We start from the raw sequence: 25,455 nt of genomic DNA on the forward strand, positions 1-25,455 counted from the left end.
TGAAGGTTCCCTTTCTTTCACTTCGGTGGTGGAAATGGCATTTTGCTGGGCGCTGTTTTCTGGGCATAGCTAAAAACATTGTGTGTGTGTGTATTCGTTTTAAAATGTGTAGGTTTTGTTTTAAAATAAAGCTAAAAAAAACCAGTTTTGAACTGAGTTGCTTCTTCTACAGTGTAATTTGGCTTCATTTAGAGTGCGGGATGTTGATCTTTTCTTGTTGTTGCATGTAAATTTTGGCTTTAAGAGATTTGGGTTAAAACATGCTTTCAGCATAGTTGGAGTCTCCGAGAAACATTGTTATTAAATCCTGAGGAGTCTTTAATTGGCACCTGCGAAACTATTTGTTTTCCAAAGCATAGGGCTCAGCTGAATTTGGATGAATTTGCACACACAAAGCAAACAGCACATTCCTGATAATCAGGGCAATTCCTCCAGTTTCAGGCGTTTTAATGGACAAAAAGGAAGTGCTCGCGAGGAAGATCTAACTCGTCTCAGTGTCCTTGGAGTCCCAATATCTTCATTAGTCTTTTCCTGTCTGCATTTTGACTTGTAACCTCTTCCTTGGGGAACATACCATAACATCTCAGACCAACCTTTGCCTTTTCGCCACTGGCTTTATTCCTGTGTTAAATCTCCTGTGCATTTCTATAGCTCAACAGCAGGCTTTCTGCTCTTTTTGTGTTAATTGCTGGGTAGTTTGGGTTTTAATCTCTTCTGGGCTGGAAGAGCGAGCATGAACTGGGTAGTCTGTTTCTGTGCCTTGTGCCACAAAAGATCCCAAAGCACGGAAAGAAGGTTTCTGCTTAGATTATCGATCCTTAGGATGGACTGTGATCTGAACAGATGGATCCTCTTCTGGAATGTGAGAATTCAGCTCTGAAATGCAAGCTCCTGTAAACAGAGGTGCGCATAGGTATTGTTCTGAGGATTGAGTGAGGAATCAGAGGGAGGTGCCTGTCCATTGGACACCGCATTTCTGGGGAAGGGGGGAAGGAAGCCTCGCTCATGGCACAATGGGATTTATGGGGTTCTGCTTCTACCTGAAGGCTGTAACTTGATCTGCCCTTAGTTGTGCTTGCTAAAGGGAGTATGGTTTTGGTCCTCCATGCATCAGGTACTTAAAACCCAAATTGGACTAAATTGGCAAATGCTTCCAATGACTAAGTGTGCTAAAATTTTCTGGGTTATATTGCTTTTTTAATTGTACAGTGGGATTGTACTCTGCTCCACCAAGATAATACTTATTAAATAAACTAAATTCTCAGTTTTGAAGGGAATTTACAGTTCCAGCAAGTTCTGTGATATTCAAAGTTGACATCAGTGTTAACTTACAACTAACTTGGTGCTTCCCTCAGTCTGCCTTTTACTGTCTGCTGAATGTTTTCTTCTGTATACACTTCTTGAGTTAATGCTTTTGGATTTCATTTCTGATGACAGACACGTCTAGAATTGGAAGATGGATCTGGTTTTGCACGTTAATTGCTGTTGCCCATACCCTAATTGTATTCATACTGAGCTAACATGGCACTACACAGAGTTTCTTAGAATATATAAAAATGTACCATTTTTCAATTTATATTTGTACTTCAGGGTAAAGGTTGGCAGTCCATTGGCTGTTCATTGAGTTCCTGAAATACAAGCACAGACTAAAAAAACCACTGCTGTTAACTGTTATGGCTAACACGGATACATTTTTAATGCAGTTATTAGATTACTAAGTAACTCATAACCAGGCAAAACAACTTACTCGAAATTCCCTGTTTTGTTGGCACTCCCTGTAGATTTGCAGGTGATGTAAATTAGACATTTCTGTGATTTCTTGACAACTGAAGAGTTGGAAGTCTGTTTGACATGACAGTAAAACACTGATAGAAACAGTTGGTCTCATTTCTTCTGCATTTTTAGCCCTTCTTAAATATTCACCTATTCTCCAAACATTCCTAGTTTTATTTAAAATGTTCACCAATGTAACTGGAAGGTTTATGATTTAAGGATTAATCCTGACATGCTTCAGAAGTTAATGGTATTCATTTGCTGTAGATAGGCGTTAGTACTCATTTCTAGGAGTAATTTGAATACAATGCTGACATGCATCATCTGTATGCCTTCTTTGTATAGCCAGGACTTTGTGTGTATATATATTTGATACACACACAAAAAACAGCCCCCCAAAGCCAGTAGTTTTAAAAACACAGGTTTGTTGATTAAGTGTGTTTCTTACTTTGTGACTTCTTAGGGGAAAATCCACTTGGAATGAAACCTAGTGCTTTATTTCACTAATGTGTGCTAAAATTATTTAAAGGTTTCTGGTTGTTTGGTTTTGTTAGTTTGTTGGAATTTTTTCTTTTTCCTTAGAAGTTTAAAGGTATTTTTCAATTATAAAACAGAAAATCAGGTGACCTATCATAGCTTAAGCTTTTTTCTCATCTGAGGCCCAACATTCATTTTCTGAGTGTGAATAATATAATTATTTATCCTTACTGTTTTGTTTTTTTCCTATTAAAAATAATTTATTAGTAGTCAGTCTGCAGTAAGGAAATGGGGTTTGTTTTTAGAAAAGAAGGGAGACTGAGCATAGGTTATACGAGTTTGGCTAAGTTGAGAGAAACTCGCTGACTTGTTTTAGTAGGTGAGTTACATTATTCCTGTTGCAGTACACCTGCGAACCATCTCATACACACACACAAGTGTTCTGAATGATGTGTGTTTTCAGTTATATTTGAATTTGATGTTTCTATACAGATTGTATGTCCCACTCTCAAGCAAGCCTATGCAGCAGTGTGTTAAGAATAATGGTCTCATGAGTGCATTGATCCTTAACCAGGTGCATCAGTATACTTTTTTGTACTTCAGTAAGGTTTTCCAGATCCTGGTCTCTGTACCTCTGCAAATGATGCTCTGTGTATCTCAATTGCTTGTTACCTTTCATGCAGGATTTTTGGAATTTGATCTCTCTGAAGACTTCCAGATCTGTTTCAAGTCTCTGGCTCAGGAAGCTGTGCTGGTGGTTGAAGTAGTTACTTAGAAGCAGTGCCGTTGTAATAGTACTGCCCAAAGCATATGTGATAATTGAGCTAAGCATTTGCTAGTCCCAGAGCTGCAGCTTAAGTTTAATTAGCTTTCTGGCGGCACTTCTGACAGTTAATAAACTGATGGAACTACTCTGACCTCCATTGATTAACCAGTAATTTCTTCTTTAATATGTTCAAGGAACATGTGAAGTTAGCAGTCATATTTGGGATCAACCTGAGCCTTTTCTGCATATGTAGGACTTCTTAGTGGGTGGCTTTCTGATCTATGGGTCTTTTTTGAGTTCCATGTATTCAAAAAACAGAGCAGTCATAGCACTCCCACAATGTGAAATGACACACAGAATGCATGATCTTGTAATATTAGATCAAGGATTTGTAAACATTCTTTATTTGCACTGGTGGTGGTTTTTTGTTTGTTTTTGTTTATATATTTTATAAAATGCAGGTGTTGATCTCTGACAATACTTTTAACATCCACAATTTGTGGCTGGCGTTCACAATGTAAATTGAATATATGGTAATGACAATAAGGGAAAAAGATTGTTGGAACAAAGTAATTATGTCTGGCTGAATATGGTTCTTGCTGTTCACACTGAAGTCAGAAGAGTTGTTCTTGGTTATGGCAGTAATAAATTTGTTCTTGCATTTATATGTCATTTCTGAAGATACCAAACTGTGGCATTGAATTAGGATGTATCTCTGGTGAAACTGAAAGGTTTCTGCAAAAAGAGTAAAAAGAAGCCTTGAGTTTGACTGCAAACCTCTGTTCTGGGCAATGAATCCCTGCAAGTTAGCTGTGCTGCCACTCATAGAGTATACATCATACATATGCAACTGACAGTGCTAGCAGCCTCAATTACGTCCTTCTCCAGGGACAGGGTTAGAGCCTATGGTTCATAATTCACAACAGTTCTTTGCTGTCTAGAAAATAATTGTCGTTCACTAATAAACTGTGTATCTTGCCCCTTTATTTGAATCCAACTGCTGTTATAATATTCTTCAGTAGAGGTTTTTGGTTTTTATTTCAGCCTTGTTTTTATACCATGGAGGATTGATGTGGTGGAAATTGCTTTTTAATTATGTTTTGCTTGCCTTTACAAGAGACCAGAAAAAATACAGTAAAAGATGTTAAGATTATAGGAGAAAACATGTAGAAATTTAAAAATGTCTAACAGTTTATTTTTATTCAGTAAAGGTTGATTTGACCAATTATAGCGTGAAATCAGTGTTTCAGTGCAATGGTAAGATACTGAAAAAGGAGAGGGCTGGTGATGAAGAAAGAAAGCATTTGATCAAAGCATCCCCAGGATCTGGATATCATTTCTGATCCTGCTACAGATTTCTAGTGTAAAACTGGAAAAGATTATCATACAGGTGTATATGGGAATATAAAGACTTTAGAGAGCCTTAATTCTGCTATGTTTTTATTTCCAAGCTTACAGCTGTCAAATTACTTTATGTAGCACTTGGGTCCTCTAAAAAACTTTGGGCTAGTCAGTTTTTCAGCTACATCAGTTGTTTTTTTGCACTGAGATCCAGGAGGATGCATGTTAATTACCAGTTGAAGTGCGTTTAACCAGAATGTTTATTGTAGGTGCTAATTTTGATTTTTCAAATATTTGTTAATCAGGCTAACTATGCTACTGTGCTGACATATTTGAACTTCTTTTGGGATCTAGCTTTGTCAAACATGGGAATGCAGTTTCCTGAAATTCCTTAATGAAAGTTTCAGCATTGTGGGGTTATGTGCTTTTGCTATTCTGCTGTCCTGGTTTTGGTTTTGGTTTTGTTTGCTGTTTTTACAAGTTTTATAATATTACAACAGTTCTGTACATTGTTTAGAAGTGTATTAAAGAATAAAAGTGATACTTCTTTTCAAATGAAACAAATGGGTATTATTTCCTAGTGCTGTCTGCACAAGGAGTGTGAACAATCACAAGGTTGCTGAATGTCTGGGGTAGCCTTTTTTTCTGACTTTCTTTTCCAGTTCTTTCTTCCTGCACATTCTAGATTGCACTTTACAACCATAAGTTTTCTTCCATGACTGTTATTACAGACTTCATTCCATTTCATGTTAATCATCCTCTAAGCAGCAGTATCTTTCTGTTTTGTTTAGTTTGGAGGTTCCCCCCCCCCCCTCTGAGGAGTTTCTGCTACTGTCACTGCAGATCTTTTCCTTTCTCCAGTGGCATAGTTATTCTTTAAATGGCAAATTCCTGCTATTTTCCAGCTGTTGTTTGCCACAAGCTCCACTGTATGGGGTCTCTTCATGCTGTCCTCAAGCTGCCAGAGTTCCCAGGTGCCCCAAACCCACTTTGTGCTCCATGGCAGCATGCCTTCTACTGACTGTGCTTTCCATCTGCCTAAATCCCACCTGATCTTAGTTGTTCAATTTCTAGTTTTCAGCAGAGAATCTTGTTTCCTGTTGCTAGATTGAGCTGAAAAATGTATGAAAAATACAAGAGGTGCTCTGTAGATAGGCAACTTGATGAAGTCTTCATGAAAGATCCGTAATATTTAGCCAAAATCTCTTCTTTACCTTCCTCCCCACCCCTGCCTGGTTTCTGAGTGTTGGAAATTTAAAGCATACTTGAGTTCACAGTTGTTTCTGTTCAGAGAATTTGGGGGTCTTGGTGGGTTTTTTAAATACAAGTTGCACCTATGTACTAGGCTGGATGGCATATTTTACCTATCAATGTTATACTTGGGGTTTACAACACTTGTGCAGCTTTTGTCAAAAAGCATAGTAAAGTCTGCAGTGTGCATCATGAACTGCTTTTGTTTTGTAACTAATAGTGTGAGACTTGATTCAGCATCACTTCTTGCGACTGGCTATTGCTTCCACTGTTTTCAGAGATTTTTTCAGTCAAATCGTGTTCTGTCTCACACTGAATTATTTTATGGGGAGTATCTTAACCATCTTATAGGATAGTAAGATTTTCTTTGTATGAATATCATAGGAGTGTTTCAGTGACTAATCATTTCAGGAATGCAGTTTGCATTGCTGTCCTTGTGAAAGTCTTCCAGAATGTGGTCATTAATGTGCCTTTGAAAACTGCAACTTGTGTATCATCTGTGAAGATTTGCAAGACTTCACAAAGTCAGGTCTCAAATTTTCACTTCAATGAACACCTCATGACTAAGCCTGTACTTGCTTCTTATCTGTAGGACAGCTCTTGAGATTAAGTAGCATACACGTGAACAAATCTTGTTGAGCAGCCATCCAAGGCCCTACCCTAGGACTCATGTGTTTTCCTAAAAATGGATGGTTTCAGCTGCTTTTTGACTAATGAGGTGCAATATTTGAAGTGGGTAAAGCAAATGTTTCTCTTCCAGGTTCCTGCTGACAAAATTCCTGGCAGACAGGAGGTTTAAAGAAAAAGCTTAGTGATGCAGATGCACAGAAATAAACACAGTGAAGTGGATTAGGGAAAGAAGATGGTGAGATATGGATTGGACAAAGGCTGAAGGCAAATTTGCTGTAAGCTGAGGAGAAAGCAGTGTATAAGCCAGTTAGCAGAAAAGAAAGGGGAGAGAGTGACTAAAGGTGAGGTAAGGGAAGAGACTTGAATTTGGTAAAAACGAATTGGTTTCAAAAAAGCAAGGTAAATGAATAAAAGTATGATAGGAGGCTAGATTTGCAGGATGGATGATGTACCAACTGCATGGTGATACTGTTTTAAATTTATGCAATATCAAAATGATTAGATACCACAGAACACTTCAGGTTGGAAGGGACCTGATCAGTGCAGGTCTGATGAGAACAGGCTGCCTGGGGCTGTGTCAAGTTGGGCCGTTCCTGTGTCTGACCACACATAGAAAAAAAGGTAATGCTGTGGCAGCAACATCTCTGTGGTAGAGACATTTCTCTAAAACATAGGCCGACTTTACAGCTCCTTTGGTTCTTTCCCCCTCCTTTTCCTCAGAGCTCACAGCCCTGTCTGGTTAGCCTGTCCTCTCCAGTGGAGAGGAAGAAAAGAGGCTGAAAGTGAGCAGCACATCCACTTTTGGCTGAGGGTGTTCATCCATGCACAGCAGAATGGCAGAGCATACCTACTGCATCATCAAAGAGTGAATGAAAGCTGTGGGTTTGCTGTTTGGGAATGCTACAGTCTCCATTACAGGGGGTGTGCAAGATGGGTCTGAACATGAACTGTCTTGAGACAAAGAGGCAAGGAGGTGATAGACAATGGTGTGATGGACGTATAGAGCAGACTACCAGTAAGACAAGACTTGGGGACTAGTTGCAGGAGTTTGTTTAAACATGGGAGTATTCTAGATGATTTTGACAAGAAAGATGGGGTTGTATTTGAGAAGAGGGGTGTGCTGGAAATTTGGTTCTGTAAGACTAGCTAAAGAAGGAAACTGCTACTTCAAGGAGAAGGGATGGAGCTGGGGATAAAAGGCTAGTAGAAGGACAGGGGATTGAGAAGAGGATATATTGGAAGGGATAATTTTAAGGGTGTTGGAACTGGGAGAAAACAGTAACAGTCTGTTTAAGTCACATCATGTGGTTGTCCAGATCATCTGAAACAGATGAAAGTATTCTGTGTGCAGCAGCAGTTCACTCTTGATTTTGTTTTTTGTTTTTTACTGTGTGATAACTATTAATCAGCCACGCTACAATAACAAACACCGTAAAAATCATTTAAACCGATACTTTTGCTCCTTTAGCCCTTGAATTTATCTTTTATTAGATTTCTTTTTCTTCCAAAATAGCCATTGACCCTTTAAGTGAATGGCTCTACTCTGACTCTTTCAGGACTTCACAGCTGTCTGTTGACTGGCTTCCTCTCTGCTTTCCCAAAGTTGAGAGAAGAGACATAAGCCCTGGAGGAAGGATATTATTCTATTTTAAAGGTAGATAGTATATTAAAGATGCTTGGTGCTTCTTGAAAGGTACTTTGTACATGAGAGGGAATACTCTAAAGTAGACCTGAGCTGAAAGGCTTTTGAGATGCAGTCCCTGCTGTTACTGTAGCCTTTCTTCAATGTGTGAAATGGTCTACCTGCTTTGCAACCTACTTCCATGAGGTGTCCTGAAAACTGAATGGAAAACACAACACAGAACACTGTTAGCAGTTAAGAAGACAGCCAGCCTCTGTGCACCATTAAGCAGCTGATATAGTCATGACTTAATTCAACTTGCTAGCTACAAGCTGGCAGTACCTCCAGAGCAGCAGTCCCTGCAAACTGGTCTGGAATAAAACTTTTTTTGTTGGTGCTAGTTTATTTTTTTTAACTGCATCCATTTTCTCATTTTATTTGCTGCATAGTACATGAGTGCTGAGGATAGGGCCACCTCAGTACTTGTTTAAGCTGATCCTGTAGCTGCAGAATGTTGTCCCATTTTTGATTTACTCATAAAGTGTGTTCTAAGTAAGCATTTTGTCCCTATTTTGAGATAGGGGGATAAATGAGTAATAGGGAAAGAAGTTACTTGTCCGAAGCCACTAATGTGGAGATGGCAGAGGAATGGGTTGCACTCAAGATCTCTTAAGTCCTTGTACAATTCCTTGTCCCTTATATTATAATATCTTTAAAATAAGTACCTATTTAATTTTCTTAAGAAATCTAGTATAAATGCAATTTAGTCTGGATGGGTTCTCTGCTCTGGCTCTTTTTCTGTTGTGTTACATTTCTTTTAGAGACTTCATTTTCTGTGAAAGCTTCTTGTCTTTTATAACCAAAAGGTTGCTGGGAACAAGAATTTCCTATCTTCCTTTGGATCTCTCTCACCTCTTTTGAATTATATTTTGGTTTATGTCTTAACTGTATCTTCTTTTTAATGCTTAGAGTTGTTTAAGGTTCCCATTTTTTATTGAAAGTATATTTTAGTTAATGTTTCATATGTAGGATTTTAATCTTAGAAGGCATATTTCTTACTGAATTGGTGTAAATGATTTTTAGTAGCATTTTTTCTTATATGGGCTTCAGTGTAGTATGTGAAAAAAACTTGCTTTTTTTCCACAGGAGGCTTAAAACCTTCCTGAAATTACGCTTTTGATTTTCTTTAATAGACCATATCTGTTCCATTAATTGGTCTTTTAACAGTTAACTAAATTGTCAATAATATTCTCATACATGCCAAGTCGATTTAGACTACGGGTCAATTGCAGGAGGTAATGTGGGTACTTGGTATAACATCACATTAAAAGTTGGCAATAGCCCATCTGCTTTGTGCAGAGCACTCGGGTTAAAGCACTTCAGACAGCAAAAGCAGCAGAGCTACAGCAACTGGGTGTGGGTCCACTTTTTCTGTGCTAAGAAATGAATAGGTGCCTGCCTCTCTAGGAGATGGTCTGGTTCAGAGTCATTTGGATGTATTTGGAAATGTTGCTTGGCTATAATTTGCAACTACTAAATTAGTGTACCAAATGTTTTAAATACTGCAGGCATGGTGGAGTACCTGAATGGTCTAATTCTGCTTTCATTATTCCTTAGTTTTGATGTAAGCATGAGTTTCTCTGTGGTCTTTGAGATCATTGAGTTGCTTGTTCAAGGTCAGATTTCTGGATTCTAGAGGTAAAAGCAGTTTAGCTTTTTAGAAATGTAAGTGAATTAAAAAATGAGATTATTCTTCTCAGCCTTGAATTATAAAAAAGCAGGTCATAGAACCATACTAAGATTAAAAACTTTGGTTGTTTATCTGTAACCTTTTTGTGATATTATCTAACTGCTTCTTATTGTAAGAAAAGTCTTGACTATCAAGGGATTGTAGTGGGGAGAAAGTTGCCTTAATGCTGTGTAGCCTATATTGCAATTCCATATGATTTCTCTCCCTTCCCTACATCTAATGTTACATTAAGTCAAGGGCCAGCATTTTTGTTGTTGTTTTTTCGGGGGATTTTCTGTGTTGGTTGTGTGTATCCTCTCCTCTCCTCTTTGCCCATGGTGTAAGCCAACATCTGAGTTAGTAAAATGCAATGTTACATATTTCCTTTATAGCTTCTTAATCTAATAATACCAAAAATTAGTAACAGCCTTTCAGGTTCAGTAGACTTTTAAATTTCCCATATGGAAACACATGTGGATAAAAAATAGGGTATCCAAAGGGCTGGCTGTATCTGGTTCTATGAGATGCATGTGGTCATTCGCTAATCCTGTTGCCATATTAATACATTCTGTCATGAAATACTTTATTATAATTTTCAAGGAAGATTTTTTTTCTGTTTTTTTTTTCTGGATTTTTTTTTTTTTTTAAACCTAGAAACCCTCCTGGGAAGTTTAGTTAAATAATTGGATCATTCACTCAGACTTACTAATAGTGTATTTCCCAGCGTTTGATAGATTTTAAACTTCTTACTGCACCAGGGAAATGTTTAATTTATTTAGTTAAAGCCTTACTGTTGTCATGGATGACCATGGATGAATTGTCAGCTTTATTTTAATTCTGGGAACAAAAAGATATCATTACTTATACCATTATTACCACCATTATTCTTTATACATTGGTTGAATAATTAATATTTAACTGAAATCTAGATGTGGTTGATGAACTTCAATTTAGTAACTAATACCTGAAGTTCTTAACAGTTCAGTTAATTGAAGTAGTAACATTAACTTATTTCAGATCATGTTTTTTTTTCCTGCTGAAGTGTTTTTCAGGTAAGTTGGTCATACACTGTATCTTGTTTATGTCGAATGCAACATAAAATATTTGTAGCAGCTGTTTAAACAACTAATTAAACTTGAATTGTCTTTTACTTCTGGTTCTGTATTTAAATTTTCTGTCGGTGTTTTGTGAATACTTTCTTTCTAGGTAGACAATGTTATTAGCTCAGATAAATCGAGACTCTCAGGGCATGACTGAATTTTCTGGAGGAGGAATGGAGGCCCAGCATGTGACTCTTTGTCTAACAGAAGCTGTAGCTGTGCAAGGTGAATCTGCAGGTTAAAAATCTTTCTACATTTTTGGGTTGTTTTTTTTTCTGTTTGAAATTTAGATAAAATTCTAAAACCCCCGTAGTGTGTTCTAAAGGAAAAATATAACAAATTATTCTTAGTTAACTGAGTTTAAGTTCACTAATTCTGAAATGAAATGATATGTTAAGGTAATTGGAGTATAAATGTGCCAAAATAGGAAATATAGAATCTGACTTTATTCTCACTATAGTTTTATTGTTTTATCCTTTGTAACTTATATCTAAGTATGTATTAAACAAGTTGAGTTTTAAAATAGATTGGTGATCTGGGGTTGGTTTAAACTCAATGTTTTCTGACAGCTTCATTATGATTTTACACGATTTAAAACTTTTTCCTAAATCTGTATCTTACTCTATGTAGATTTGTTATTAATGACAGGTAGTAGTGTGCAAAAGGAAGTTATCAATTCAAGTATATATATTGTTACTGCACTGTTGACATACATGGCCTAATTATTATTTCTCCTAGAACCTCAGCTTTGTAGTTATTTATTCAGTGTCATTGTAACTTTTTTGGTTAAGGAAAGTAACATCGTAGCTGTCATTTTTACCCAGCAAAATCTTGAACATAGGACCCTGGTGTATGTTTAAAGTTCAAAAAATAGAAAGCAAGTAAGACCTATTTCCTATTATTATTTTTTAAATAATTATGCTTTAAGGGGATGTTGTCATTTCTAGAGGTGGTTATGATATTTAGAGCTTGATGCTGGTAATAGTGAATATTAACTTTTTTCCTTGCTAGATGGTGACAACTTAGAAAACATGGAAGGTGTAAGTTTGCAAGCAGTTACCCTTGCTGATGGCTCCACAGCTTACATACAGCACAATTCTAAAGGTAGGTAAATGACTAGAAGCTGATTGGTATTCAAATCAGATTTCCCTTTTTGACCATTTTTGGATCGTAAATCCCTTTGGATTGTGAAGTCAGGCAAAATGTTTATGTAGTTCCAGTTCCAGCTGGTATTACAGTAATACAAGTATTACAGTAATACTATAAAATAAGTATTTATTTCTGCTATTAGTAAGATGCAGTATCAAATGTGGAACACAAGTCAAACAAAAGTGAGAGATGATCTTTACGCTTAAAACCCAAATATCAGCATTCTACCTACTAGATAGGACATCAGGCCTTTTCCAATTACTTATCAAAGAATTTTAAAACCTGTGTGTAGTTATATTGTACAAACATTATTTTTTGATGATATTTTAGTGACATATTAATCCAGAAAGTATCAACTCTGATGGGTCATAGAGAATATTTTTTAAGAATTCTAATTGTGTTTCAGATGGTAAATTAATGGATGGACAAGTGATTCAATTAGAAGATGGTTCTGCTGCTTATGTTCAACATGTATCCATGCCTAAAAGCAGTAAGTGTGGTAATAAAAGAAATAGATTCTAAAATATATTTAGTGGTAAATGCTCCATCCCTGGCAGTGTCAAGGCCAGAATGGACAGAGCCTTGGGTGACATAGTCTAGGGTGAGGTGTCCCTGCCCATGGCAGGGGGGTTGGAACTTGATGATCTTAAGGTCCTTTCCAGCCCAAACCATTCTGTGATTCTATGAATAGTATATTACTGATAAATATTTATATTAAGTAATTAATGGTCATTGTAATACCTTGGTTTTTTACTTTAATGGCAACAGTTGTGAAGAGAACCTAGTAATCCTAGGTATTTAGAGTTTAATCTTTCCAACTAGTGGATTTTTCAAACTGTTGTTGAAGCATTGTAATTCTTTCTTCCAAACAGGAGACAGCTTGCGTCTGGAAGATGGACAAGCAGTTCAGCTGGAGGATGGAACTACAGCATTTATTCATCACACCTCAAAAGGTAATTCTTTTTTTAAAGTGTGATTTATTACATCAGAGTTCAACAGAACTTCAGCAGCATAAAATATGATACTGTTAGTAGACTATGATGTCATTTAGTGTGATTCCTGATGAAGATTTCTTGTTGCTTTTACTTTGTGACGTCTGCAAATTGTTGAAATGGAACCAGTTCAGTTCCTTATTTGAGCCTCGTATAACAGTTACAGAATCAACCCTGGTGTATTTCACCTTTTTTAGCCCAGAATCTCATTAAATTAAGTATATGCCATGTTAGTAGAGAATGTAAGCCCTTACACAGATTTCAGCAAAAATTGCATGTGAAAATGAGAAGAGAAAGCAGGTAAGTATCAATCAATCCCTCTTAAGCTAAAGAATGTAGAGATTGACTTACATTTTAAAGAGCATGCTATTGATGATTTTGCTGTTAGGTAGCAGAGCAGAAAACATTGCAGCTGGCAGTCAAGAATGCAAATGTCTTTAAATAATAACTCAGATTTCTGCAGAAAATGGTTAAACTAGTCTTGGAACTAGTACTACTTCTCTACAGAAAGTAGATATCTTAAGCCTGTTTAAATTCATGTGGCAAGTATTACATTCTACAATCGGCAATACTAGGAGGAGAAGGTATGATAAAGAATTTCTTCCTTAAAAGTCATTCTGTATTTTGAGTGTTTCTTTTGCTTATTTGCATGATTATGTGTTTAAAATGATCAGATCTATGAATTCTAAAATGTGAGGTATTATTTTCATTTTATTATGGGTGGGTACGAATCGATAGCATATTTGTGTTCCTGGTTTCCTTTGTAAATAAAGGTAGACCAACATAAAATTAGCTTTGCACTTTTATAAAAGCATGCCGAAATAAAGCTGTGGGAGGTGTTGTCTTGCTATTCATAGTAATATTTTAAGTATTTGCTTCACATCTATAGTGGTTATATATTTCACACATACATAGGACTTTCGGAGACATTTCCTAAGCAGCAGTATTCTTGTGCAACATGCAGACATTGCTATTCATTTTCTTCTGTAACAGTTTGTAATATTATTTCTCAGACAGTTACGACCAGAGTGCATTACAAGCAGTCCAGCTGGAGGATGGAACTACGGCCTACATTCACCACACAGTGCAAATGCCACAGTCAGATACCATTTTAGCCATTCAAGCTGATGGCACAGTGGCAGGTCTTCATACAGGAGATGCTGCCATTGACCCAGATACCATCAGTGCTTTGGAACAATATGCAGCCAAGGTATATTGAAAAACATTTCTCTATCCATGAAGCTTTAATGTAGCATCATAAGATCCTTGGCAGCAAAAGGCAATTGTGATCTAAGAATTAAAATTATAATTAAGAAATAATTTTCTCTAAAATACAGCATTGGAAAGGCATCTCTTCAGAGGACAGTGTTCAGAAAGAAGGACAAAGTTAAATTATTCTTGTTCAGGCACTATTGCTGGATTTATTTTTTTTTTTTTTCCCCTTGCATTGGGAAGAGCAGGGCCTGGTGTACTAGGCAAGGACAGTGCATGATAGGAAGTGTAAACCAGACAATTAGTTACTGAGTTTGAAAAAAAAAATTCTTTGATCCATACTTTAAATAGTGAAATGTAGCATGATGCTCAGAATTCATGTTGTCCACTTTACTAGACTTCTCTGAAGCATGATGCCAGTATAATAATGGGTGGTGCAACTTCCATGTCTCTATAGGTTAGCAGTGTCCAAGTTGCTGGATGATCACCATCAGTGCTGTGGAAAAAAACAAGTAGAATATATTTTAAAATCTGTCTTCTAGTGTCACTGAGAACTGTCAATTTTTTGGAGAAGGCCAGTTAGGATAATTAAATAGTTTATATTCTATTCTTTCCATTATGTTTCTGTGTGGTATAATTGAGAGGTCCTAAGAGAGCCAGTCAGATTGTATTGTGTTTGGCTATGCCTTAACATTTCATAAAATAACAGGTAATTTGAGGTTAGTTGAGCAGTAGTGACAAGCTTTTACACCTTCCCTACCTACTATTTAATTTAGGTTTAAATCAATCATAACTTTGTCTTTTGTAACAAGGAGCTATAATAATCATAATTCGGTGTAAGTTTCTGTTTTGTGAAGGTGAAGAAGAAAGAAGAAATGCAAATTTATTTTTCTGATTTATCTCAGCATGTGTTTTTTCAATTCTGTAATGTGAATTTGTTTTCTGTAGTGTACTTGTGTGTGTTTAGGAAAAATTCTGTTTGTTTTCTTTAATCTTTCATCTCAGAACATTGTTCTGAACTCTACAGCTAGAACCTCTTAGGGAAAGTCAGTAGAAATGAGTTTCCAAGTGTTACGCCTGTTTTAAGTACAAAAGCAAATAATGTCTCAGTTGTCACAACCCTGTATTTCTTTTAAAAGGAGAAATGTGGTTTTGTGTTTCTACTCCATGTCCATGTATGCCTCATAGTGAGGCAATGTATACTTTTCGTAGCAGCTGATATAGTAACATTGAAAAAGGTACAGAAAGGGGCAAAAATGACAACCAAACAAATGAAATTCATGAGGTAAGTGTATGATAGAATATTATAAAATTCTAATAGCACAAAGAAGAGTAGTGACTTGTCGTTGTCTTTATCACCAGTGTAAGAACTGAGAAACATCAGAGGAACCTCTCAGGTGACAGGTTCAATAAAAACAGGGGAAGAATACTTTTTTGAAGAGCACAAAGTTAAACCGTGGCACTGCTTGTGGGATATTGTGGATAATAAAATGTCCCTGTATTCAGAGGGATAAATTCATAGAAGAAATATGTATCCAGAGCTATTAGGTAGAAACATTTGACTTCTAGTTCAGGTAGTTCCTAAGCCACAAATTGCTTGGAGGTTGGAAGAATTTTTTTGCCAATATATCACTATATGCTTGATCTGTTCTTTAGTCTTCTCTAGCTTCTGCTGCTGGCTGTTGTTGGAAACAAAATGGTGCACTAGATTGACCTTTAGTTTGACTCGGTATAGGTGCTCTTATGTTCTTAATTGAAGGCAGACTAAATCTTTCTTTAGAATTTAAGATGGGCATTTAGGAGAATCCCAAAGATCTTTCTTGGAATCCTTCCAGTATTCTCCCAATACTGCAAAAAAAGAAGTTGAAAAATTTGGTGTCTTGGATTTTTTAACTTCAAAGGTTTCCTCTTCAAAACTTAAAAGGGCGAAGAAAATTTTAAATGCAGATTCGGAGAATGATGGTTCTTCTCTGCTCTCCTGTCCTACATAACAGGCAGAAATAGCCAAGATCAGTAGGCTGCCCAAGATCAGTGTTAAGACTCTGTAAGAGAGTTCATGCAAAGAGATCCAGGAGGACTCTAGTTAAGTGGCATTGATGAACTTTTAATTTCATGTCAGCAGTTTCTTTCTCAACAAACAACAGGAAGTTCAGGGTAAACTGATTCAAGTCTCCTGTCTGTGCAGGTTCTTTCCCCTCCCTTCAAAAATTCTTCAGGAGAAGGCCCCAGAATGGCTATTGTTTCATTTATTTAAAACAAAACTGGAACACCTGAGAATTACCTGCTTGCAGACTGTCTTTGCAGTCTCCCTAATGTAAACTTGCCTCTGCATGGGCACTTGTTGGTATTTTAGCTAAAAGTTGTCAAAAGTATATTATTCACAATGGTCTAATTTAGAAAGATAGCACAGTCTGAAAAACCTCTTATGGGATAAGTTCATCTTTAGTCTTCAAGTGAAATGTTGGTAGCTGATGCTTTGAGCAAGATACTTTACCCAGCCATTAACATCCACAGGAGCCTGCTATGACCTCCGTAGTGGAAGGGCATAAGTGTACCAGTATAACAGAGCTAGTGTTCCTGCCAAACTACTTTAGAGCAAAATAAAATCACTTAGACTAGATTTAGGTTCATCAGTCTCAGGCTTGAGTGTCATGGATGTAGAGAGTATTGTGAATGCCTGTTCTCAATACAGAGACAATTAAGGAAACTACGTAAAGTATATTTTAGTTTTTTCTACAGTGGCTAATAAGACACTAGTCTTTCAGTTAATGGTTGTGAGAGAGTTTGTGAGTGTTTGTGGTTTTTTTTTTAAACTGGGTAGTTGTATTTTTGTTTAAATAAAAGTTTAAAATTAAGATCTAATATTCTTTCAAATATTTAAAACTCCTTGGAAAGCAGCAATACTTTTTTCCTCCTGTTTTTTAAAAATAAACCTAGGGAGCAATACACAAGTTTTGCTTAGCTGTTGTAATTTGACTAATTTGAGTAGCTGTTGTAATTTCAAATTGAGATGTAACACACTGTCTTATGTATTTTGATCACAAAAGAGTTATGCTGTTCAAAATAAGGAAATTCTGCTTAACAGAGAGTATAGAGATCTATCCCTATTATAAAAGTAAGCATTTTCTTTTTGTCAGAATGAAGTATTGTAAAATTAAGTAATACTTCTTTCAGTCTATTAATTTAACATACTTTGTTCTTGCAGTTTTTCCTACCTTGTTTTAAGACAACTTTGAGATACTCATTTGACATATTCTATAATGCAGATGCTACAAGTGGTAATTTCCATGTAAGCTAATGTAAGCTTACATGTGAGCTAATGTAAGCTGATGTAGGATAACCATGTTTTCCAGAGGGAGCTAGAGAGCTAAGAAGCAATAAACTCTGAGGAACTGTATGTACCCCTCTGTTTTTCAGATAAATAAAAGTAATCTGTAAATGTTGTTTTCCATTTCAATTTTGTTTTTCAGGTGTCTATTGATGGAAATGATGGTGTTAGTGGCACAGGAATGATAGGTGAAAATGAACAAGATAAAAAAATGCAGGTATGTAGCCCAGTACCTGTATTTCTTCTGTCGTCTTTGCCCAGCAATGTGCATGATGGTCCTATGCGGCCATGAACTAGGGTCTGCTGCTACCTTTCAGGCATTTTAGATCTCAAACCTATACAGACAGGTCATATGTCTCACTTTGTACAAGATCCTTTCACAGAATTTTAAAAAGATCTTCTAATGATTACTGTTTTCTGGGGATTTCTGTTAAAAGGTAATTAAAAGTTATGTTGGACTTACAAGCTTTTTCAACCTGACCTGAATATTTTATCAGTGTAAGCATTTCAGAAGTTCTTTTCCAGAGAATGAACTGACTGTTTGTATTCTTTAAAGCAGAACAATGCTGACTCAATTAACAAAGTATTTTTTTCTCAAGAGAGACAATTCCAGGCATATGTCTGGAACTGTTCTCTCTTTAGTGATGTTTTTTTTACTTCACTTGCCCTGTTAAAGCCCCTGACTTTTATTGCAGATTTTGTAAGTTATCAGTAGGTGAGAATGTTGCTCCTAGTGAATGCTTAAAGCAGCAGAAAAATACTTCCATTTCTTTGTATTCATGTTGTTAACACATAGAAGTCTAAAAACCTTTTCAACGTAAAAACATTACCTTAAAAGTTTAAAGGGCAATGGAAAATACAGGTGCAACTTCTTAAGATTTTTTTTTTTTACCTGTGATTCATAAAATTATGTAAGATGAATTGTATTTGTTATGATAACATATTTTATTAAAGGAAATGACAAAGAAAAACATTCTGGGCTTCAGAGAATTATGACCAGTAACGAAAAGTAGTAATAAAACTTCTATTCCCTGACATGCTTAAATTACAATCAGAAATGGAGAAGTCATTTCATTGTTTTTCCTTTTTCTCTGATTTAAGAGATAATGAACTAGACAAAGAGGAAAAATATCTTCCAAGGTAAAATACAGTATCTGTAAAAGGAAGAATTATATGCTTACCTCTGACAGTTAACCTCAAAAGTGTCTATTCTTAATTTTTATTTTAAGCTAGGTCCCATAGTATTTAAAGATGCAGACAACCTACTGTTGCCTGTGTGTCATGACAGTGAAAGGAGAGAAAAGTTAGTATGTGTTATTTATGGTATTGAAATATATTCCTGAAATTAAGAAATTTAGAGGTTTTGTACACTTGTATGTTGGAATAGGGATACAGCTCCAACAAAATGCAAATTTCAAGGATGAGTAAGATAAGATCTTGATTTATTTTACTGGAAGTAAGAGTCTATTAAGCTAAATTATCTGTAACTATTATCAAGTTACATGTTGATTTCAGGCTTAGCCCCAAATCATAGTTAATCTGGAGGTGGCTTTATCTTATTCATGTGTGGCAACATATATGCCACATGGAAATGTGCCAGTCTTATGAAGCATAATATGTTCCAAACAAAACAAGATCTGGTATTTCAAAAGGCATCGAGGCTTTGTCTTAAATTCTGACCATCTGAAGGGTCCCAAAACTATCAGTTATGTACCAAAATCTTAATCATGTTTATGTCTTGATTTAAGTAGATACCTAGTTGTAACTCATTCTGAAATAATACATTACTTTGGATAAAATAGTCTTGCATTTAGATATGGTATTAAGTAAGTGTATATTTATAAAGTTTTAAGTCCACAGGTAACACAAGAATAGAACAGATGTCCTACTTTTAAGTAGTCATTCAAACTTGCATGTGGTTAGATTTTTTTCACCAAAGGAAAAAAGCATAAAACCTCTTTGTGATTTCTACATGCGAAAACAAAGACTGTGTGCCCAAATGGATATCACACGCTATTACCTTTCAAGCCTGCCATACCCATCTGTTTATAATAAAAGCAGAATCATGTGACTGAAGTTTGTGTGTATACAATGTAAAAGTCGTACCTGAGATCTTTACCTTTGTTACTCTCCTGTTACCTGTCTGAATTCAGGATGCATTTGTGATTTATTTTAAAAGTGGAGGGGGAGGGGGGTTAAATTTTGTCTAGCTAAATGTATTTTGAAGTACACAGCTCCTCACGATGTTTCACATTATTACAAAGGTGCTTTATTTGCTACATTCTTCTAACTTTGTGCCTTCTAATTTCTGATTTTGTTTGTTTCTTTAGAGTGTATTGTCTTCTAAGAATAGTAATTTTGATGCTGTATCTATCCTTGCTGAATGATAATGCTGACTGATTTCTTATGAATCTTCAAATCATACCAGCTAATATATTGTGAAGAAACACACACTTCTGTGAAGTTTTTTAACACACAAATGCTCATAGTGTTCAGATAATCTTTTCCTAAGAGTTCTGTTTGTTTCATTTGTCCCTCTTTGTATCAATCTTAAAATTATGGCTGGTTATTTTCTTACAGGTATTAGCGCATTGATTATAGAACTGTTGTAATTTTCTTTTAATCTTTGGCATACTTCAGCTTTATCTTAGCAACTATATGCATATTTTATATGCCAAAACAACAAATACTAGCAGGTTTAGTTTATTTGATAGAAAAAACAAATCAATGCTCAAGTGCAGGTTCTCAACCAAGCCTCCTCTTCACAGTCTTTAATGTATTAAAGTGACTTTTAAGATTCATGATATCATAAGTTAAACAGTGGTATTAGTAATGGGTTTCTTGAGTCATGAGGTTGTTTTTTTCTGTTGTTCCAGAGAAGCTTTTCGGAAGTGGTAGAGTTGTACATTTCAGTTGGTTAAAATTTTCTCATTTGACTTTCTATCTTTAGTTTTAAGAACAGTCTGAAGGTAACAGTGCACATCCTCCCTGAAGAATCCATAGGAAGTTGTTCTCAATCAAATACCTGGCCTGTTTCAATGAGGAATTAGAAGTATATCTGCGATTGCAGGGCTACACTTTTGTTAGGATGAGGGACATGTGGTGGGATAGTTAGGATAACCGAATTGCTGTGATGGATGGGTACAGGCTGTTTAATAAGGCCAACGGGTAAGGAGAGGAGGGGGAGATGTTCTTCATATGAGAACAGCAGGACTGCAAACGTCTCTGGTTTGGGAGAAGTGATAAGCCAGTCAAGAGCTGATGGGTCAGAATTAGCTGGCAGAGCAGTGTGCATGGCATTATGGGGTGCTGCAGAGTGCCTGATCAGAAAGATGATGAGGCTTTCTTCAGAGAACTGTAAGAAGCCTCATGTTCACAGGCCCAGTTTTTCATGGGGAATTTTAACCAACTCAGTATCTGCTGGAAGCGCATCTTAACAGGGCACATGAAATCGAGGAGCTTTCTGGGATTCAGGGATGGCAACTGGTAACCTAAAGCAGGTTATTGAGCACTGGCAAGGTGAGACACTGCTGGACCTCATACTTAATAAGAAGAATTAGTTGAGAGTGTGAAGGCTGGGGGCAGCTTTCAAGAGTTTCCATGCTTACAGATACTCTGAACGCACTTTTCCATAAGAAAAGGGAAGGTTTAAAAGAAGGACAGATGTTTTAAAAAAGTCTGGATTAATTTCTGTAAAGTTGTATTAATATGTTTATATTTGGGCTTCTGCCTCTTTCTTCAGTCTGTGTGAAGAAGCCTTTAAAAGGGCTTTGCATTGCAAAGCTATTCTATGTTTTCCTGTTGTGTCATGCCAGAAAGAAGAGTAGAACCTAGCTCAAATTGCTCCAGTTAGTTTGATCAAAACACATGCATCACTGACAAAGAGCAAAATGCTTTCCTTCTTTTTCAAGAAGTGCTTATTATAAGTGCATTTAATTATTGTTTGGCCTTTGCACGAACTTATCTTTGAAGGTGGTCTGATTTATGGTTAATCTCCCTTAGGAACAGATCCTGTGTCCAATGTAACTTAAGCTTCTTCTGTTTATTAATTTGGTCATCTTGCCACTGGGCTTATATTTCAAATTATTTTGTCTTTGTTATTATTTGGCTAATTAATGCATGCATTTAAATTTGCTAGTTACAAGTAAATACATTTTAGAGTTTCTTTCCTTCTTTTCATCGGAAGTTATGCTTTTATTTATTTATTGAGGACGAAGAAATACATGGTATAGCAGAGAGAGACAGAAAAGAAAACCTGTCAGAATCAGCTGTGGCTTGATAACAAAATGAAATGTGTGACTCTTCTGATCTATTGTATTTTGTTTTGTTTTAAACTTAAGATTGTCTTGCAAGGACATGGAACACGAGTGAATGCAAAATCTCAGCCAAGTGGAGAGAAAGCCTTTCGCTGTGACTATGATGGCTGTGGAAAACTATACACAACAGCTCACCATCTTAAGGTGATGAGATGTAAAATGAGTGTTTGTTACTTTGCGGGCATGATTATGTGATTAAAAGTAATAGAAATTAACAGAGAGGTAGTCATAATTGTACTGGTTTATCAAATGTTTATTGGATTGATTTTATATCCAATAATTGGTTGCCCCAGGTGCTTTGCTGATTTTGCTCAGTGTTTTGGACAGTTGCAGGTGTAGGATCATGTTAGGCTCCTATACTGCCAGCACGTAAGAAATGTCTTGTTGAGATAGTTTCTAAAAGCAGTGTCCCAGAAAATCTGAAATCCACTGTTCACCGTATCTCCTTTCAGTATTTGCACAATCATGCAAAAATTCTGATTTTTTTTTTTTTTGAAGATTTTTGCCATCATGATACAAAGTTTAACTCTTCAAAACAATCCAACATTCCAAGTGAAAAGCTGGAACATCTTTTCTTTACAGGTGGAAACTTCCTTTTTTAAATTCAGTAATGGAATTATTGAAACAGTAAGGGTGTAGAGCTGTTCACATTCCAGCTTAGGCTGAGGTGATCACTTGCCGATGAAGTAAACTCCTTGCAGTGCTGCCTTGTCTCTGACAAAACACTGGAGACAGTGAGTAGTTGACTCTATGGATCCTGCGCTAAAATTGTGTCCTTGCTGTAGAGGTTTCATGAAATGTAAGAGGATCATTAGAAGCTCTTAGTGGAGTAAAAAAAAATCAGACAGTGGGTCTGAGGCATGTTTGCATACTGTCTTCAATGTACTTGTATGATGGCAACTCTTGTGTGTGTTTACAGAAATGTAAAACATATTTAGTTTTAGGGAGAACATTGTCACCATATTTCTTTTAATTTTTTTTACCCTCACTGATTTAAAAAGAAGATGCTTGAATGTGAATCATACGAAGAGAAATAAAACACATTGTATTTGAGAATGAACTGTTTCTGTGTTGAAATAATCAAATACAACATTTCATTAAGTAAGTATATTGGATGTCTTGACAGGTACATGAAAGGTCCCACACGGGAGACAGGCCATATCAGTGTGAACATCCTGGATGTGGCAAAGCCTTTGCAACAGGTAATCTTTTGTAGACTAGTTCCTCCTGCTTGCTAGTGCTTGTTTAAAGTAAGTTTTTAATACTGCCTTTTTTAAACTGCTAAAAACTTGGTTGGGAGAACTGCAGTGAAAAAAAAAAAGGTCATAATTTCAGCTAGTGTAGAAAGTACAGGGGATTTAGCTCTTAGTTACTGAAGGAGGAATGACATGAAACATTTGACATTTTCCCTTACTGTTCACTTGTCATGCTAAGGTCAGATTTATTTTTTTTTAAATAGTCCTTTCTTAAGTAATAGTATAAATTGAGGTGATAATAAGAAGCTGAACCTGTTAGTATGAGGTAAGTACCTGATCTGTTCCACATTTAAAAGGAACTTTGATGGAAGAAGCTGCTTTAAGTGATCTTTATTGAATTTGTATCATGATGTTTCTCATGAAGTGAGCTGTACGTTTCATACAGACTACTCTGCTTCTGTATGATGGTCTTCCTGAAATTGAATTCTATTATGCAAAATGAAGTTATGAAGAATGAAATATGGAAGAAAGTGAAACAGCAAATCTTGCTTCAAATTTTATTCTTTTACTTTGAATGCAAACTAGCATGATGCTTGGAAAAGTTAAGGTCTTTTTTTAAAAAAAAAGAATCAACAAAAACCTCCACAAAACAGAACAACAAAATCAGCTAATACATGAAGTACTGTTTCTTTGAATATAAAAAAGCAAAAGCAATGCTGATGTGAAAGTTCAAAAGGGAAACAACCATCCTTAAACTGTTGCACCCAAGTTTAACTGCATAGTGTGTGTAAAGAGATTTCAAAACTGCATAATGAAATATTCTCTTCCAATGCAACAGATTGAACATTTCTAAAATGGCTGTTTCAGGGTTTTTTAGTCATGATGTTTTCAGGGAAGTGCAGAAGGAAAAATCCTGGTAAAATGGTCTTTGTGGAATAATTTACAGAGGGCCTGATCCGAAGCTTGCTTTAGACTGGTAGAGTTCTTGATGACAATGAGTTCCTAAAAATAATCTTAAAGGGAATGGGTGTCTGTGACTGCTGTCAGTTGGTACCTATATGTGATGATGTTAATAATACGGTTTAACATAATTAAAGCCTGGATAACAATAGTGCTTTTCGTGATGACTTCATTAATGTTAATGATTTTTGTATAAGCAAATAATTAGTTGTCATTTTAATGACATTACTGGTAAGAGATTAAAAAGTATGTGGAATACAGATTACACAGCTTCCTCAGAAGACAAAATATATATATTTGTCTACATTATAATCATTACAGTTTATCCTTTTGAAGGGAAGAAGCATTATGGAAGTGTAATTTCTTCATAAATGAAGGGTGAAAGAATTTCTAAACTGTATCTTGAGTTCTGCTGTTCTGTATGGTAGAATGAAGAGCTTGTCAAGAGTGAAGGAGCAAATTTTACTCACTGGGGACCTTCCCGATTGGAATGGCAAGCATAGCTTTTCCTGGTGATGGTTTATGATACCCTAATTTTGTGATTATACAATTATAACATCCTTTCTAATATTCAGGGTATGGGTTAAAAAGTCATGTCCGAACACACACTGGTGAAAAGCCTTATCGGTGCACAGAAGAAAATTGCACCAAGTCATTCAAGACTTCAGGAGACCTGCAGAAACATATCCGAACCCACACAGGTACTATCGTCACCCCTCCTTTTTATTTTTTAATATTTTTTTAATTAAGTGGACTTTTTTCTTTGCTCATTGTGATTTTTGTACTTATGAAATCAGCCTGTGTATATTCTCTTTCTGAAGCCCAGTGAGCAAAACAGCTTTTCAGCATGGTAAGCATTTACTGCAAATCCAGCATGCTTATCTTGGAAAAAGTGCTTAAGCATTCACACTGCTATTGCAAATGCACTAACTTCTGTCCGTGTATCACTTATATTGTCACTGAGTTACTTGATGCCTTTACAGTTTCACTTGCAGCTGTAACAGAACAAGCTTTTCCTCAATAATATGGCTTGCCTCTTAGAAATGGCAGTAGTCTTAAGTTTTGGTGCTTTAAAATAACTTGCATGCCAGCTTCATGAAGATCTTCAGTTCTGAGCTTGTTACCCTGACCTCTGTTCTTGCAGCAGAAAAATGAACAAAAATGTCACAGAAAAACAGCTGTTATCAAAACATCCACATCCATAAAAAATAACCTTATGTTTTGTCTCAAAAAGATTAATTTGAAAGCCAAAACACCAGTAAATTCTAGACAGCATACATGACAAAGGCCAACCCTATGGGTGCACACATGTGAACAAATTTCCACAATGTCTCTTCTGTTCCTGACGTTTCCAATTAACAAAAAAAAAAAAGGAAGAATACCCAACCCAAACCTCCTATGTAGGAAGAATAATCTGTCACTTATTCTATTACATATATTTACCTGCCTGCTAGAACACCAACATTTTTTTCCACTAAACTTTCTAAATCTTAGGAAAAAAGAGCAAAAGAAATATTTTTTCCTTATATTAAAAAGAACAAAGCAGGGGAGGATAAAAGCAGGCAATAAAAATTTTGCTGGACTTCTGTGTTCAAGGACAGTCTGTTGGGATTA

At 36.0% G+C, this 25,455-nt stretch overlaps 1 protein-coding gene across 8 annotated transcripts in view; it reads left to right on the plus strand.

The window, feature by feature from the left end:
* The window catches only part of ZNF143 (zinc finger protein 143), a 39,229-nt gene that overhangs the window by 2,277 nt on the left and 11,497 nt on the right, over positions 1-25,455 (plus strand). For 3 of the 8 annotated variants that reach the window (XM_062620119.1, XM_062620121.1, XM_062620126.1), the window contains exons 2-10: positions 10,795-10,925; positions 11,700-11,792; positions 12,244-12,327; positions 12,710-12,790; positions 13,843-14,039; positions 17,512-17,586; positions 21,710-21,829; positions 22,812-22,887; positions 24,417-24,542. In XM_062620119.1, coding sequence (XP_062476103.1) covers positions 10,802-10,925; positions 11,700-11,792; positions 12,244-12,327; positions 12,710-12,790; positions 13,843-14,039; positions 17,512-17,586; positions 21,710-21,829; positions 22,812-22,887; positions 24,417-24,542 — 976 coding nt within the window. In that variant the 5' untranslated portion in view covers positions 10,795-10,801. Of the gene's footprint in view, positions 1-671; positions 884-10,794; positions 10,926-11,699; positions 11,793-12,243; positions 12,328-12,709; positions 12,791-13,842; positions 14,040-17,511; positions 17,587-21,709; positions 21,830-22,811; positions 22,888-24,416; positions 24,543-25,455 lie in introns of those variants that run through there. The other 5 variants (XM_062620120.1, XM_062620123.1, XM_062620122.1 and 2 more) reach the window with 5 other exon arrangements.

The sequence above is a fragment of the Pezoporus occidentalis genome, unplaced genomic scaffold (assembly GCF_034315485.1).
Source record: "Pezoporus occidentalis ecotype Australia unplaced genomic scaffold, CSIRO_AGI_Poc_V1 ctg22, whole genome shotgun sequence".
Classification (NCBI taxonomy): domain Eukaryota; kingdom Metazoa; phylum Chordata; class Aves; order Psittaciformes; family Psittacidae; genus Pezoporus; species Pezoporus occidentalis.